The sequence below is a fragment of the Sparus aurata genome, chromosome 13 (genome assembly GCF_900880675.1).
Source record: "Sparus aurata chromosome 13, fSpaAur1.1, whole genome shotgun sequence".
Lineage (NCBI taxonomy): Eukaryota > Metazoa > Chordata > Actinopteri > Spariformes > Sparidae > Sparus > Sparus aurata.
This window is the reverse complement of record NC_044199.1, coordinates 4,010,893-4,026,636: the sequence shown is the minus strand read 5'-3', so window position 1 is coordinate 4,026,636 and position 15,744 is coordinate 4,010,893. Positions and strand designations below refer to the sequence as shown.

General features: G+C 38.5%; 1 protein-coding gene across 2 annotated transcripts in view; it reads left to right on the top strand.

The window, feature by feature from the left end:
- Window positions 1–2,247: 2,247 nt before the first annotated feature.
- Window positions 2,248–15,744, top strand: part of LOC115594008 (complement C1q-like protein 2) — a 108,408-nt gene continuing 94,911 nt past the window's right edge. Inside the window, exons 1-2 of one of the 2 annotated variants that reach the window (XM_030437761.1) lie at window positions 2,253–2,538; window positions 11,178–11,261. In XM_030437761.1, coding sequence (XP_030293621.1) covers window positions 2,289–2,538; window positions 11,178–11,261 — 334 coding nt within the window. In that variant the 5' untranslated portion in view covers window positions 2,253–2,288. Of the gene's footprint in view, window positions 2,539–11,177; window positions 11,262–15,744 lie in introns of both variants that reach the window. The other variant, XM_030437762.1, reaches the window with a different exon arrangement.

The window sequence follows — 15,744 nt, the reverse complement described above, 5'->3', positions numbered from 1 at the left end:
ATAATTATTAATTATGATAAATAATATGATCCAATTTGCATTAGATCACCTCGGGGCACCACCCTTGAAGAAGGGAAAAAGATAGCAATTTTACTAAATCAGTCTCATAAAAACGTACTGAACTGTTTTTAACTCTGGTTAATAATTAACTTAATAACTACAACCAAATTCACCATAACAGCTAGTAATGGTTGAAGGATTTTGGAGTTCTTGACAGTGTAGAGGTTGGCAACATTCACTCATGTACAATATTAAATAGACAGCAAGAAGGTTCAAGATCTTTTATTTAACACAAAATGGAAACACACAATCTAACTAACATGTACTATACCAGTGTGTGTGTGTGTGTGTGTGTGTGTGTGTGCGAGTGCCTGGCAGAACAAAGGAACAATGGCGGTCAATGATATCACATGTGGGTGTGATATGCTCTAGCCTCCAGGAATGTGTGTGTCTGTGAGGATGTATGTGTGTGTGATGTGGTGCCAGGTTATAGAAGATGGTTAGTTGCATGCAGAGACCCTGAGTCTGTGTGAAGCATAATTCAACTAATGTCGAATTAGCCGTCTAGGAAAGCAAACTACCAATAACTTGACTCGAGGTCACCATAACGCCAAAACATTGAACAAACACATCAATTGAACACATTACATCAACCAGAGTTGAAAGTCCTGTGCTTAGCCGTGCTATGGTTTGCTATCTAAGCCCAGTTCAACGTTACCAGTCTTTGAGGAGAAGGGGCTGGTGGTTGCAGGAGAAAGTTGGGGCTCCAAGGTTGAACAAGCTGCTCTTGCTGTGCAAGGTTTGATGAAAGTCGGCAGAGGAGGAAACTGGTCGCTCCTTTACTTTGTAAGGATAGCAGCTCGGTGCTAACCTGCTTGGTGTTCCTTAGATCCTCAGATTGGCAGGACCTTGTGTCGCTGCAGTGAGGAGAAGTTCTTTGGGCCTGCTGCCAATGCAGCTTGCAGCTCCCCACAGCTTGTTGGGCCCAGAAGAAGGGATCTAGAAGGCAGGCAGCCCCGTGGGGGGAGGTGGAGAGGAGCCCTTGAAGATCCAAAGTTAAAGGAGTAGAGCGCGTTGAGTGAGAGAGAGAACATTAAATGCTCTGGGGTTTTGACTACCTGATCAGCAGGGGGTCTGTCACCCTGACCAATAGTAGCTCAAACCTGAATTCTGCACCTAGGTGTGAAGAATGGGGAATTCTGGGACACTGAGTTCATTTCAGAGTCCATTTTGAAATCCACAATGAATGACTTCATCTGTGGGTCCCAACACCTCAATAGTTTTTATGTAATCATGCTGACAAATGAGCAGATGCAGATGAAAACAACCTCCGAAGTAAGGAGATTAATTCCTACATGCAACATATAGGGGGCAGCATATCACCAGAGTGACCGCTAACTGCTGCCAACTGTTGCTGACGCTACCTTTTAGCTAGCCATGGAGGTAGTGGTGAGTGGAGCTGAGAGCACCGGGGAAGTGTTGGTGTTAACACAAAGAAGTTTTAATGCCGGACAGGCCGGGGCTAGCTGGTTAGCATGCTAAACATTGCAACACAATACATAGACGCCATGACATCAAAAATATTATTTTGCACCTTTTTATATTATCAGAATGACCTCAACACTGAACTGCAATCCTGCTTTTGTGTTGTAAAAAAAACACAAATGTCATTGTATGTAACAGACTGAGCAACAACAGTTAGACAGAAAATACCAGGAAGCTATAAATACATGGACACTGCACTTAATAATACATGCTGTGATGTTTATTTAATCTATAAGAGAGCTTGAGAATGAAAAGACCTTTTTAAAGACTTTACAGTTGTTAGCTACAACTGCATGAAAAATATATGACAGTCTGCATTTTGTGATGAATTTTTTGATGGCAGATGTTGTGGTGTAGAGGCTCATGGGAAATATTCACACTCCATAAGAACAAAGATGTGGGTATGTTTTTTTAAATAATTTTGTCTTTTTACTCACTGAGTTGACTCAGCCACACAAGCAGCATCAGTATGTGTCTGTGAACGTTTGTCTACGTGTGTGTATTGATAAACACAGTGTTGACACAGTTGTGACTACATGAGAGGGTGTCACAGTTAAAGTGTTCCTCCAGCCTGTAGCAGCTTGTATTTTCTCACCAGCACAGAGAACATATTGAATAATCTGAGGCCTTGAATCAAACTGTCAAACAAGAAACACTTGTTGTTTTTCCCATTCGTTCAGCCAGCTGAAGTTTGGAGACGATATAAGACAGACCCACTCTACCACTGTACCTTTGTGGAGACGATGAGGGTTGTTGTTGGTTTGCTGTTGTTGCTGCTCGGTCTGTGTGGATCAGGGGCTCAGGGGGAGGCTGGAGGCCTCGGTGAGGTGGCTGAGATCAACCAGAACACAGATCCAAAACATGCAGCTGAGGAATCGACCGAGCAGACCACAGAGCAAACCACCTCTGACATCTGGACGGAGCTGAGGGCACTGAGAGACATGGTGGTGGAGCTCAATGTTCACGTGGAGCTGCTGCAGAGAGAGAATTCAGGTACAGACTGATTACTTTTCCTGTTCAGTGATGATCATGTTCCATTGAAGTGTGTCAGTGTATTGATGTACTTACTGTGAGCTCAAGAAAAAAGCTTTCAACATTGATATGATACGGAAAATTCTACTTAATTTAATGACAAATAAAACTGTGATATGTTTTAAATTTTTTTCTTTGTAATTTAAAAACTTCCTTTGTTTTTCAGTCCAAGCCACAGAACTGACATCTTTGGGAACTAGACTGACGGCAACCGAGAGCAAAACAAGTGACCTAGAAAAAGAGAATGCAGGTCTGTGACTGACAAACATGATATGACACAATGATTTTAATGAAAAAATTTCATATGTCAATATAATATATATTACACTATTCGATCATCATCATTGATTCATTTACATGTGCGTCAGTCTTCTGTTGCAGCTGATGTAAGTGGAGTTATTTTTAATCACTTTATAGACTGCTTGGTCAGTTCAGAATTTCCCCCACATATCTATAAAGTTTTAATAGATATATACAATATACAATTTAATTATAAATTATATAAAATATAAATGTCATTATTTACATTCAATCAATATCATAGAAGACACATAATAGGTTTGAGATAATTTGATTTAATTGAGTTTATTTGAGTCAATTAACTAATTGTGTTAGTTGTTTCAATTTAAATCATTTGGGCTAAATTAGTTAATTGATGTGTGATTACTGGAAATTAATTGTATTTGTTTAAATTCCATTTTAATTGTATTTGATCGATTTAAGTCATTTTGAATTAACAAAATTAAACTGTTCAACTGTATGAATAATGGCTTCTAGCTGTTATTTTAAATTTGGTATGATGAGTTGAGCAGAAAAGACGAGAGTCAAGTCACTTTACATGATTGTTGTACATGCAGTTATATTTTGATGTCTGCTCTGTTCTGTGATTCACTGTCATTACATTAACTCCAGACCTGCAGACCAGACTGAGCAGCAGTGAGTCCAGGATTGACCAGCTGGAGAGAGAAAATGCAGGTGAGGGTTGACAACAACAGTATTTCCAGGACCGGTCCAAACCTCATTCAGGTCCACAGCAAAGTTCTGTTCATCCCTCCGACCTGACCTGTGAGCCGTGTTACCAGTTTTTCATTGCCACACAGTCACACCTGACACCCCAGTGCTCTGAACACAATCTCCTTCCTTGAAACCAGTTTCCTTCATCAGTATCAGCATCACTAAACATTCTCTGTGATTCACTGTCATTACATTAACTCCAGACCTGCAGACCAGACTGAGCAGTAGTGAGAGTGAACTTCTCATCAGCAGGTTCAGGATTGACCAGCTGGAGACAGAAAATGCAGGTGATGAAGTGAAACGATGAATTTATTGTGAGCTCCAGAATAAAGCTGTAACAATCCACGTGGTGTGGATGAGATAATTATGCTACATTTAATCAATAATAAAACATAGCTTGTGTATTTTAAACTTGTGAGAAATATGTTCAACCATTCTCAAAAATACATCAATCTCATGTTTTTCAGTCCAAGCCACAGAACTGACATCTTTGGGAACTAGACTGACGGCAACCGAGAGCAAAACAAGTGACCTAGAAAAAGAGAATGCAGGTCTGTGACTGACAAACATGAAGGTTTTATAACTTTACTGGTTTGTTATTGTCTATGATATTATTGCAAACTTTGTTAAGAATTACATGTGTTTCACTGAATGCAATTTTAGTCCCAATCTCTTTGATAAAAAAGCTAAAAACATATTGAAAGTATTTAGGTAATTAGTCATTAGTCAAAGTGTCGACCTGATGATGGCGCTATTGGAAACATCAAGAGATGATCAGACTGATTACAATTTATATGGACGATGGAAACTATACTCAGGCAACTACAACGTATCGGCCTCATTTTCCAGTGTTTTCCTCCAAGTCTCTGTGTGGATATAAAGAAATAATTGATTGTTGAATGAATGTAATATTCACATGACACATACTTGGTCTTAATTGCCTGTTTTTAGAAATATTGCAAATCACTCAAGTCATCATGTTCAGAGACACGTTCATCTGTAGAGTAAGAAAGGCAAATAAATATTTCAATGTGGCACACTTGTCTGCACTTTTCACATTAAGAGTCACATCGTGATTTAACCTTGTGATGGACATTTACAATAGTTTTGAACATCTTTGTGAGCGCTGGTTCAACAGAAGTGATGAGAGTTAAAGTTACTGTAAACAATGTGTTGGTCTGTTCTGTGATTCACTGTCATTACATTAACTCCAGACCTGCAGGCCAGACTGAGCAGCAGTGAGTCCAGGATTGACCAGCTGGAGACAGAAAATGCAGGTGAGGGATGTATCTACTCATCCAGATACACACACACACACACACACACACACACACACACACACACACACACGCGCACACACACACACCAAACACATTTCAGACTTTTTTGTGTCATCAGAGAAACCAAAGGTGGCCTTCTACACAGCTCTGACTGATGCAGGAACTCTTGGACCATACAACACAGACATTACACTGAAATACAGCAAGGTCTTCACCAACATTGGCAATGCTTACAATCCATCTACAGGTAACATACTGCAGCTCACATGTGGACATTTTACATACATCAGTTGTTCCTGTTTTTCATTTTCTGCTCTCACTCTGTAGGTTTCTTCACAGCACCAGTCAAAGGTGTCTACTATCTCCAGTTCACTGTGTTTGGTTACAGTTCTCGCCGTATAGCTGTACATGTGTACAAGAACGACCAAAGGATCATGGCTAATGGGGATTATAACAATGATATGGTTCAAAAGTTTTTCACTAACTCTCTGGTGTTGGAGCTGACAGCAGGAGATGAAATTTACCTGGTTCTCCCAAGAAGCGATTGTATACATGACACCATTGGTAACCAGAGCACCTTCAGTGGCTCCCTTCTCTTCACACTGTGAGGATGTTGTTCAGGCTGCTGTGTGACTGATTTGTCACAAACCCTGTTGTTATTGGCTGAACTGTGAATCTTTATAAAATGCTGATATATCTCAGCACTGCTGCTTCCAGGACAACTTTCTGTACATTCACTGCATGTATCAAATAATGTGATTCTCAATCTGACTTCACTTTTGTGTCATCACATGAAAACAACATTCAAATAAATGAAAGTTGCATTCAAGTGTTTGGATTCTGTTTGTTATCATTGACTGTTGGCTGTGAAGCCTGAGATGAGTTTTATAGATTCACTACATGAGTCTCATTCTTTCCATTTGCATCTCAGGCCTCCTTATTAAAATAAATTAGATGACCCTCCATTTTTACTTCAACTCAACATGAAGTTACTACAAAGTCTGTGTGATTTACTGCAGCTGACTCTCTCTGTATATCAGAGTAATACCGCCCTCTGGTGGTGAAAGATTTGTACTGCATCAAAGAGTTTGAACAGACCTGAGAGGGTGTGTGGCCTGAACACTTCCAATCAACTGTTGGTACATATCAACATACATTGTGAAAATACTGTATTTGGTTGAAGATCTGCATCAAAATAAACACAGTGGAAGTTAGTTCTAGTGACTGAGTGATGCAAGTGCACAATGTGTTCAACACTTATTAGACTTTATGTCAAAACAACCACAAATACAAGAATTCTAATCTTTAATATGTAATGAACACATTAGTATGTGTGACACTGATTGAGGAAATGGTGTTGAAGATGTATGAACAAGTTTTTGATGTGCTGTTTTTGTTTTTGTGGCTTTAAGGGACATTTATCTGTAAGATGGTCAGATGTAGAATCTCACCTTAATAATAAGTTACACAATTGTGCTTATACCAACATTTTTGCTCAGGGATTAATTTTAAATTCAATACCGGCTTCAGAAACATTTCTTGCATTAGAGTATTGGCAGAATTGGGTTTTTTTTTTTCAGGCTGTGGGAAATTATGAAATAACAATACCATCCTTAACAAATTGTAAATATGGAAGCTTTTGGTCATTTTCTTTCAAACGTGCAAAGTGTTTCTCAAACTTAGCTTTGAGCGCTGACCCCCGTCAAGGCCCAACAGTTACTCACAGATTGCAGCGACATAAATACACCTGATTTCTTTTCATCAAGACCAATGAATTATTCCCTGAGAAATTAATGAAAAAATATGAAAAGTGCCCTATCTCGCAATGTAGGGTCCATCCCTTCAGCTGGAAGAGTTAGTGGGGTCTATTCTGGGCTGAGACCCATCGTCCTTCTGAGTGTTAATGGAGATCACCTCCATAGTTTTTATGTAATCCTGCTGACAAATGAGCAGATGCAGGTGAAAAACAACCTCTGAAGTAAGGAGATGAATTCCTACATGCAACATATAGGGGGCAGTATATCACCAGAGTCACCGCTAACTGCTGCCAACTGTTGCTGCCGCTACCTGTTAGCTAGGCATGGAGCTAGTGATGAGTAGAGCTGAGAACACCGGGGAAGTGTTGGTGTTAACACAAAGAAGTTTCAATGACAGACAGGCCGAGGCTAGCTGGTTAGCATGCTAAACACTGCAACACAAAACAGAGACGCCATGACATCAAAAATGTTATCTTGCACCTTTTTATATTATCAGAATGACCTCAACACTGAACTGCAATCCTGTAAGAAACACAAATGTCATTGTATGTAAAGACTGAGCAACAACAGTTAGACAGTAAATACCAGCAAGCTATAAATACATGGACACAGCACTTAATAATACATGCTGTGATGTTTATTTAATCTATAAGAGAGCTTGAGAATGAAAAGACCTTTTTAAAGACTTTACAGTTGTTTGCTACAAATGCATGAAAAATATATGACAGTCTGCATTTTCTGATGAATTTTTTGATGGCAGATGTTGTGGTGTAGAGGCTCATGGGAAATATTCACACTGTATGAGAACAAAGATGTGGATACGTTTTTTAAATACTTTTGTCTTTTTACTCACTGAGTTGAGTCAGCCACACATGCAGCATCAGGATCATTGTGTGTCTGTGAGTGTTTGTCTGTGTGTGTATTAATAAACACAGTGTTGACACAGTTGTGACTACATGAGAGGGTGTCACAGTTAAAGTGTTCCTCCAGCCTGTAGCAGCTTGTATTTTCTCACCAGCACAGAGAACATATTGAATAATCTGAGGCCTTGAATCAAACTGTCAAACAAGAAACACTTGTTGTTTTTCCCATTCGTTCAGCCAGCTGAAGTTTGGAGACGATATAAGACAGACCCACTCTACCACTGTACCTTTGTGGAGACGATGAGGGTTGTTGTTGGTTTGCTGTTGTTGCTGCTCGGTCTGTGTGGATCAGGGGCTCAGGGGGAGGCTGGAGGCCTCGGTGAGGTGGCTGAGATCAGCCAGAACACAGATCCAAAAGATCCAGCTGAGGAATCGACCCAGCAGACCACAAAGCAAACCTACCCTGACATCTGGACGGAGCTGAGGGCACTGAGAGACATGGTGGTGGAGCTCAATGTTCACATGGAGCTGCTGCAGAGAGAGAATTCAGGTACAGACTGATTACTTTTCCTGTTCACTGATGATCATGTTCCACTGAAGAGTGTCGGTGCACTGATGTAACGATTGGAAGCTCCACAATAAAACTTTTGTCCAGTAAAATAATTAGTTCATCAATTAATTTTACCATTTACAAACAAAACTCATATGTTTCTTTTTTTCAGTCCAAGCCACAGAACTGACATCTTTGGGAACTAGACTGACGGCAACCGAGAGCAAAACAAGTGACCTAGAAAAAGAGAATGCAGGTCTTTGACTGACAAACATGATATGATACAATGATTTTAATACTAACTATGAAGAGTCTCACATGCCAATATAATATATATTATATAATTCGATCATCATTATTGATGCATTTTTATGTGCGTCAGTCTTCTGTTGCAGCTGATGAAGGTGGAGTTATTTTTAATTACTTTATAGACTGCTTGGTCAGTTGAGAACATATCTATAAAGTTTTATCTTTTATTTAATGTTGTACAATTAAATGTTAACATTTATGTTTAATTAATATCATAGAAGACACATGTAAAATTTGAGATAATTTACTTTAGTTGAGTTTATTTCAGTCAATTAAGTAAACGTAGATTTTTTCATTAAGTTGACTCAATATAATTCACTTGTCTTTGATCAATGCATTGATTTATTATTACTTGTAATTAATTGTATTTGTGTAAATTCCATTTTAATTATATTTGATTCATTTAAGTCAATTTGAATTAACAAAATGTGACTGTTTAACTGTTTGAATAATGGCTTCTAGCTGTTATTTTAAATTCAGTATGATGAGGTGAGCAGATAAGATGAGAGTCAAGCCACTTTACATGATTGTTGTTCATGCAGTTATATTTTGATGTCTGCTCTGTTCTGTGATTCACTGTCATTACATTAACTCCAGACCTGCAGACCAGACTGAGCAGCAGTGAGTCCAGGACTGAGCAGCTGGAGAGAGAAAATGCAGGTGATGAAGTGAAACAATTAATCTATTGTGAGCTCCGGAATAAAGTTGTAACAATCCACGTGGTATTGACAGTGTTGGGTAAGCTACTTTCCAAGAATAGCTTGTAAAACTACATGTAGTTCAGCCTGGCAGTAGTTTGAACAATCTACATTTTTACCCCTGGAGTAATGTAATTTGTAAAACTACTGGTAAAAAAGTAGCTTTAGCAACTACTTATACTCATTATACTCATTTAACTCAGCATTTAATAAATCATCATATGGTGTATATGAAGCAGAACACAATAGCCTTCAAAAAATTCACATGCCAGGAGAAATATGCCTCTAAACTCAAGTTTTATTTTTTAAAGAACAAAAGCTGACATTTTTGGTCAACATCACAGGAACTTCAGAGGCTCTAACACTTAGGCACTAGAACTAGATGCCAGGACAGAATCACTTGTTGACACGAGCAGTGACTTGCACAGACTTTTTGAAAGGCAGGGGTGAAAAGAAGGGCACTTTAACATGCATTTTGGCTCCCAAGAGGGCAGTTTATCATGTTTTAACCAGCCAAGGGGGCAGTTAAGTGTGTTTTGCCAACCAGGAGGGCATTTTAGCGTGCGTTTTGGCTCCCAAGAGGGCACTTTAGCATGCGTTTTGGCGCCCAAGAGGACACTTTAGCATGCATTTTGGCTCCCAAGAGGGCACTTTAGCGTGTGTTTTTCAACAATTGAGGCAACCCCCACCCCCCAACCCCTTGTGCACACCACTGGACACCACAGGTGAGGCAGCGTTGGCTTAGCATGTCATGACATGTTTCATGCCCTTATTCAAAGAAAATAAAATAAAATGTATATCCTAGAAGTCTTTTTTTTTATATATATGGATAAAAATAATCATGTTGTTGACAAAAAATGTAAAAATTGTAGTTTATATATTGCGTAGTTCAACTACAAAAGATTACTCAAAAAGTAGTTAAATTACTTGACACATCACAAAATATGAATGTAGTTTAACTACCAGCAAGTTACAACAAATTGTAGTTAAGCTATGTCGTTCAACTACATGTAGTTTAAGTCTCCCCAACACTGCCAATAGTGCACCTGTAACTGGATCTTTACTGGTTCCTGTCCCCTCCTCCCCCATGCTTTCCCTTTCATGTTCAGAGACACGTTCATCTGGAGAGTAAGAAAGGCAAATAAATATACCAATGTGGCACACTTGTCTGCACTTGTTTGGACAGTAAGTGTCACATTGTGATTTAACTTTGTGATGGACATTTACAATAGTTTTACACATCATTGTGAGCGCTGGTTCTACAGTTCAACAGTTCAAGTTACTGTAAACAATGTGTTGGTCTGTTCTGTGATTCACTGTCATTACATTAACTCCAGACCTGCAGACCAGACTGAGCAGCAGTGAGAGTGAACTTCTCATCAGCAGGTTCAGGATTGACCAGCTGGAGACAGAAAATGCAGGTGATGAAGTGAAACGATGAATTTATTGTGAGCTCCAGAATAAAGCTGTAACAATCCACGTGGTATGGATGAGATAATTACGCTACATTTAATCAATGATAAAACATAGTTTGTGTATTTTAATCTTGTTTAGAAATGTGTTCAACCATTCACAAAAATACATCAAACTCATGTTTTTCAGTCCAAGCCACAGAACTGACATCTTTGGGAACTAGACTGACGGCAACCCAGAGCAAAACAAGTGACCTAGAAAAAGAGAATGCAGGTCTGTGACTGACAAACATGAAGGTTTTATAACTTTACAGGTTTGTTATTGTTTCTGATATTATTGCAAACTTTGTTAAGAATTAACAATTACGTTTTTAGCTGATAAAAAAGCTAAAAACTTATTGAAAGTATTTAGGTAATTAGTCATCAGCCAAAGTGTCGACCTGATGATGGTGCTATTGGAAACATCAAGAGATGATCAGACTGATTACAATTTATATGGATGTTGATCATGTTTTCCTTGAAGAGTTTGACTGAAGTGTGTCAGTGCACTAAGAACGTATTGTGCGCTCCAACAATAAAGCTTCAAACACCAACATGTATTGGATGAAATCATCATTAATTGAAAAATATAACAGAACTCATTGTTTTGTGTTTTTGTATCATAAGAAATTAATTTCCACATTCACAAACAAAAATCAAACTTCTTCTGTTTTTCAGTCCAAGCCACAGAACTGGTATCTTTGGAAAGCAGACTGACGTCCTCCGAGAGCAAAACAAGGGACCTAGAAAAAGAGAATGCAGGTATCACACTGACAACCTTCACCTCAAATTAAGAACAGTTTATGTTGCCTAAAGAACACCTTAACTACACAGGTGTTGGATGACAAATGATTTTTAGTTAATAATTTGTGTAACAATCACATTTGTTGTTTTGGACCACATGGAAAACTACTTATTTTGTCAGTATATGTTCTGATCATGAATAAACAATAGTTTTAGCACTCAGACAGACAGAGAAGATATGAGTCAAGATACTGTAAATAATGTGTTGTGCATGTTGACAGTTTGATATTTTGATGTCTGCTCTGTTCTGTGATTCACTGTCATTACATTAACTCCAGACCTGCAGACCAGACTGAGCAGCAGTGAGTCCAGGATTAACCAGCTGGAGCGAGAAAATGCAGGTGAGGGTTGTATCTACTCATCCACACACACACACACACACACACACACACACACACTGCCTACTTAGTGTGATTAATTTGAATTATTAATTATTAAATGTTCTTCTTTGTGTCATCAGAGAAACCAAAGGTGGCCTTCTACACAGCTCTGACTGATGCAGGACATCTTGGACCATACAACACAGACATCACACTGAAATACAGCAAGGTCTTCACCAACATTGGCAATGCTTACAATCCATCTACAGGTAACATACTGCAGCTCACATGTGGACATTTTACATACATCAGTTGTTCCTGTTTTTCATTTTCTGCTCTCCCTCTGTAGGTTTCTTCACAGCACCAGTCAAAGGTGTCTACTATCTCCAGTTCACTGTGTTTGGTTACCATGCTGGTAATACAGCTGTATATGTGTACAAGAACAACCAAAGGATTATGGCTAATTGGGAGCATACCAACAATATGGTTCATAAGTATATCACTAAATCTCTAGTGTTGGAGCTGACAGCAGGAGATGAAATTCACCTGGTTCTCCCATCAGGCAATTCCATCTTTGACAGCAGTGGTAACCAGAGCACCTTCAGTGGCTCCCTTCTCTTCACACTGTGAGGATGTTGTTCAGGCTGCTGTGTGACTGATTTGTCACAAACCCTGTTGTTATTGGCTGAACTGTGAATCTTTATAAAATGCTGATATATCTCAGCACTGCTGCCTCCAGGACAACTTTCTGTACATTCACTGCATGAATCAAATAATGTGATTCTCAATCTGACATGAACCAACATTCAAATAAATCAAAGTTGCATTCAAGTGTTTCTGTCTGTTCTCATTGACTGTTGGCTGTAAAGCCTGAGAGAGGTTTCATTGATTCACTACATGAGTCTTATTTCAGCCGTTCTTTATTCAAAATGATTTAGATGACCCTTCATTTTCATATTTGATGGTTTAATGTAAAAAGAAAAATGTATGTCAAATAGAGAAAAAACATTGCCAACTATGAGTCACTCAAAGTTGAATGTATGAATATCTGACCCCTGACCTTTGACCCCTGGCCACAGTTCAGCAGTCTGAAGGATCTTTGTATCGTCCAAACTGAGTTGAAGTATTCAGGGAACCACCAGAGGGCTCCAGAGAACAGATATTAACTTTCTCTGGGCTTTAAATAATGTACGAGACAAAAACAAAATCATTATTGGGATGTAAAAGACAATCACAATGTTCAAACAGAGGACAGTATTTATATTAATTAATAAGCCGAATACATCAGATATAATGAGATACAAGTGAGACAGAGTGAAGAAAAAGTTGAACTCACTCACTGAGTTTAATCAGATAACCCTCAGTCACACTAGAAGGCCTCAGCATCAGGATCAGTGTGTGTCTGTGAGTGTTTGTCTATGTGTGTGTATTAATAAATACAGTGTTGACACAGTTGTGACTACATGAGAGGGTGTCACAGTTAAAGTGTTCCTCTAGCCTAGCAGCTTGTATTTTCTCACCAGCACAGAGAACATATTGAATAATCTGAGGCCTTGAATCAAACTGTCAAACAAGAAACACTTCACTTCGTCATTGATGGCTAAAGCTCTGGGGGCAGTTGTGGCCTGGATGGGCTGGAGATAAAATTCTTTAAATTGGCCTCTCATGTCTTATCTTTTCCGCTGTCTGACCTATTCAATCTATCGCTGACCATCTGTGAAACCCCTTCATCTTGGAAATGTGCAAGAGTAACCCGTCTACATAAAGGTGGTGACCCCCAAAATATCAACAACTATAGACCCATCTCAATCGTCAATCATATTGCAAAAATATTTGAAAAACTTATTTTTAACCAATCATCCAACTATCTCAATAACTACAATATTCTCCACACCAATCTGGCTTTCGACCCAACTTCTCGACGACCACTGCTCTTACAAAATTCACCAATGACATATAATCCTCCTTTGACAAAAACATGCCTACTGGTGCCATATTCATTGATCTATCAAAAGCCTTTGATATGGTTGATCACTATCTCCTCCTAGACAAGCTGTATGCTGTTGGTCTCTCATCAGAGTCAGTTTTATTTTGTAATTCTTTTCTTCACAAAAGAAGCCAGTGTGTCTCTTTTCAGAGCACTCTGTCTGACTTGAAATCAATAACAAAAGGTGTGCCTCAAGGCTCATCGTTGGGTCCTCTTTTATTTTCTATTTTTGTCAATTATCTTCCACAAATCTGCTCCGACTGTCAAATACATCTTTATGCTGATGATACTGTAATTTACTCATCTAAACCTATCATTACACAAATTCAGCACTCGTTGCAATCCAATTTTAACTCAGTTCAAAAATGGTTTTCATCTAATAAGCTTCTATTTTATAAGAAAAAATCACATAGCATGTTTTTCTGCCCCAGATCTGATTCACTACCACAAGACTGGTCCATAAAATCTCTTGATGGTGCACCACTAGAAAATGTAGCTGAATTCAAATACTTAGGACTCTTGCTTGATTCTCAATTATCCCTTAAATCACACATTGCCTCAACTACAAAGAAAATCTACTGTCGCTTGAAATTACTGTACCGTCCCATTGATTGTTTCACACTACAGGTCAGAAAAAGAATTATAACACAATTAATATTCCCTATTCTTGACTATGCAGACATCATCTACCAGAACACCACAGAAGCAAATCTTCGTCCTCTCACCGCGCTTTATAACAGCCTCTGCAGATTTGTTCTGAGATGTCCCTATAGAACTCACCACTTTAATCTTTATGAATTTCTGAATTGGTTAAACCCAAAAGCCAGAAGATTTTTCCACTGGTTACTATTCATTTTTAAATTCATTCACTTTATCTTCCTTCATACTTAAAACAATTTTTAATTCCTAACAGTACACAATTCAACCTAAGACATACTGATCACCTCTTTTTGTGCACTCCTAGAATATTTAAAGAATTTGGTCGCCGTTCATTCCACTTCAAAGCTCCGTCTGACTGGAATAATCTCCCATGCCAGCTCAGGTCTATTACTTTGCTTCATGGTTTCAAAGCATCACTTCTAACCCATTTGCAAACTCCTTGTTCTTGTTTGTGATTGTTCTTTTTCTTATTATTTATTTATTTTTATTATTTTTTCAATTATTGTTACTATTATTATTTCTATTATTTTCGTTATTTTATTTTCTTCACATTTCTCACTCACTTTTTCATTCTAAGCACGAATACTGCTAAACTGATTAGTGAACTGAGATTTGGCTGTCAGTGGATTAGCTGGGGTTTGGAGAGCCTTGTCTGTGTCTGTGAAAGCGTGTGTGTGTGCATGTATAAGTTCTGTGAAGTGTTTTCACTTTTTTTTTTTGTTTTGGCTTTGTACTATGTGTATCATTTTGTGGAAGGACCCCCTCGAAAATGAGCCTTTGTGGAGACAATGAGGGTTGTTGTTGGTTTGCTGTTGTTGCTGCTCGGTCTGTGAGGTGGCTGAGATCACTTTATAACTTTCATGGTTTGTTATTGTCTATGATATTATTGCAAACTTTGTTAAGAATTACATGTGTTTCATTGAATGCAATTTTAGTTTAAGTCTCTTTGATAAAAAAGCTAAAAACATGTTGAAAGTATTTAGTTATTAGTCATTGGTCAAAGTGTCGACCTGATGATGGCGTTACTGGAAACATCAAGAAATGATCAGACTGATTATAGTTTATATGGACGATGGCAATTGATGAATCAATGTAATATTCACAAGACACATAATTGATCTTAATCGCCTGTTTTTAGAAATATTGCAAATCACTCAACACTCGTACTTTACTTCAAAGCCCCACAACATGATCCAATAGTGCACCTGTAACTGGATCTTTACTGGTTCCTGTCCCCTCCTCCCCCATGCTTTCCCTTTCATGTTCAGAGACACGTTCATCTGTAGAGTAAGAAAGGCAAATAAATATACCAATGTGGCACACTTGTCTGCACTTGTTTGGACAGTAAGAGCCACATTGTGATTTAACCTTGTGATGGACATTTATGATAGTTTTGCTCATCATTGTGAGCGCTGGTTCAACAGAAGGGATGAGAGTTAAAGTTACTGTAAACAATGTGTTGGTCTGTTCTGTG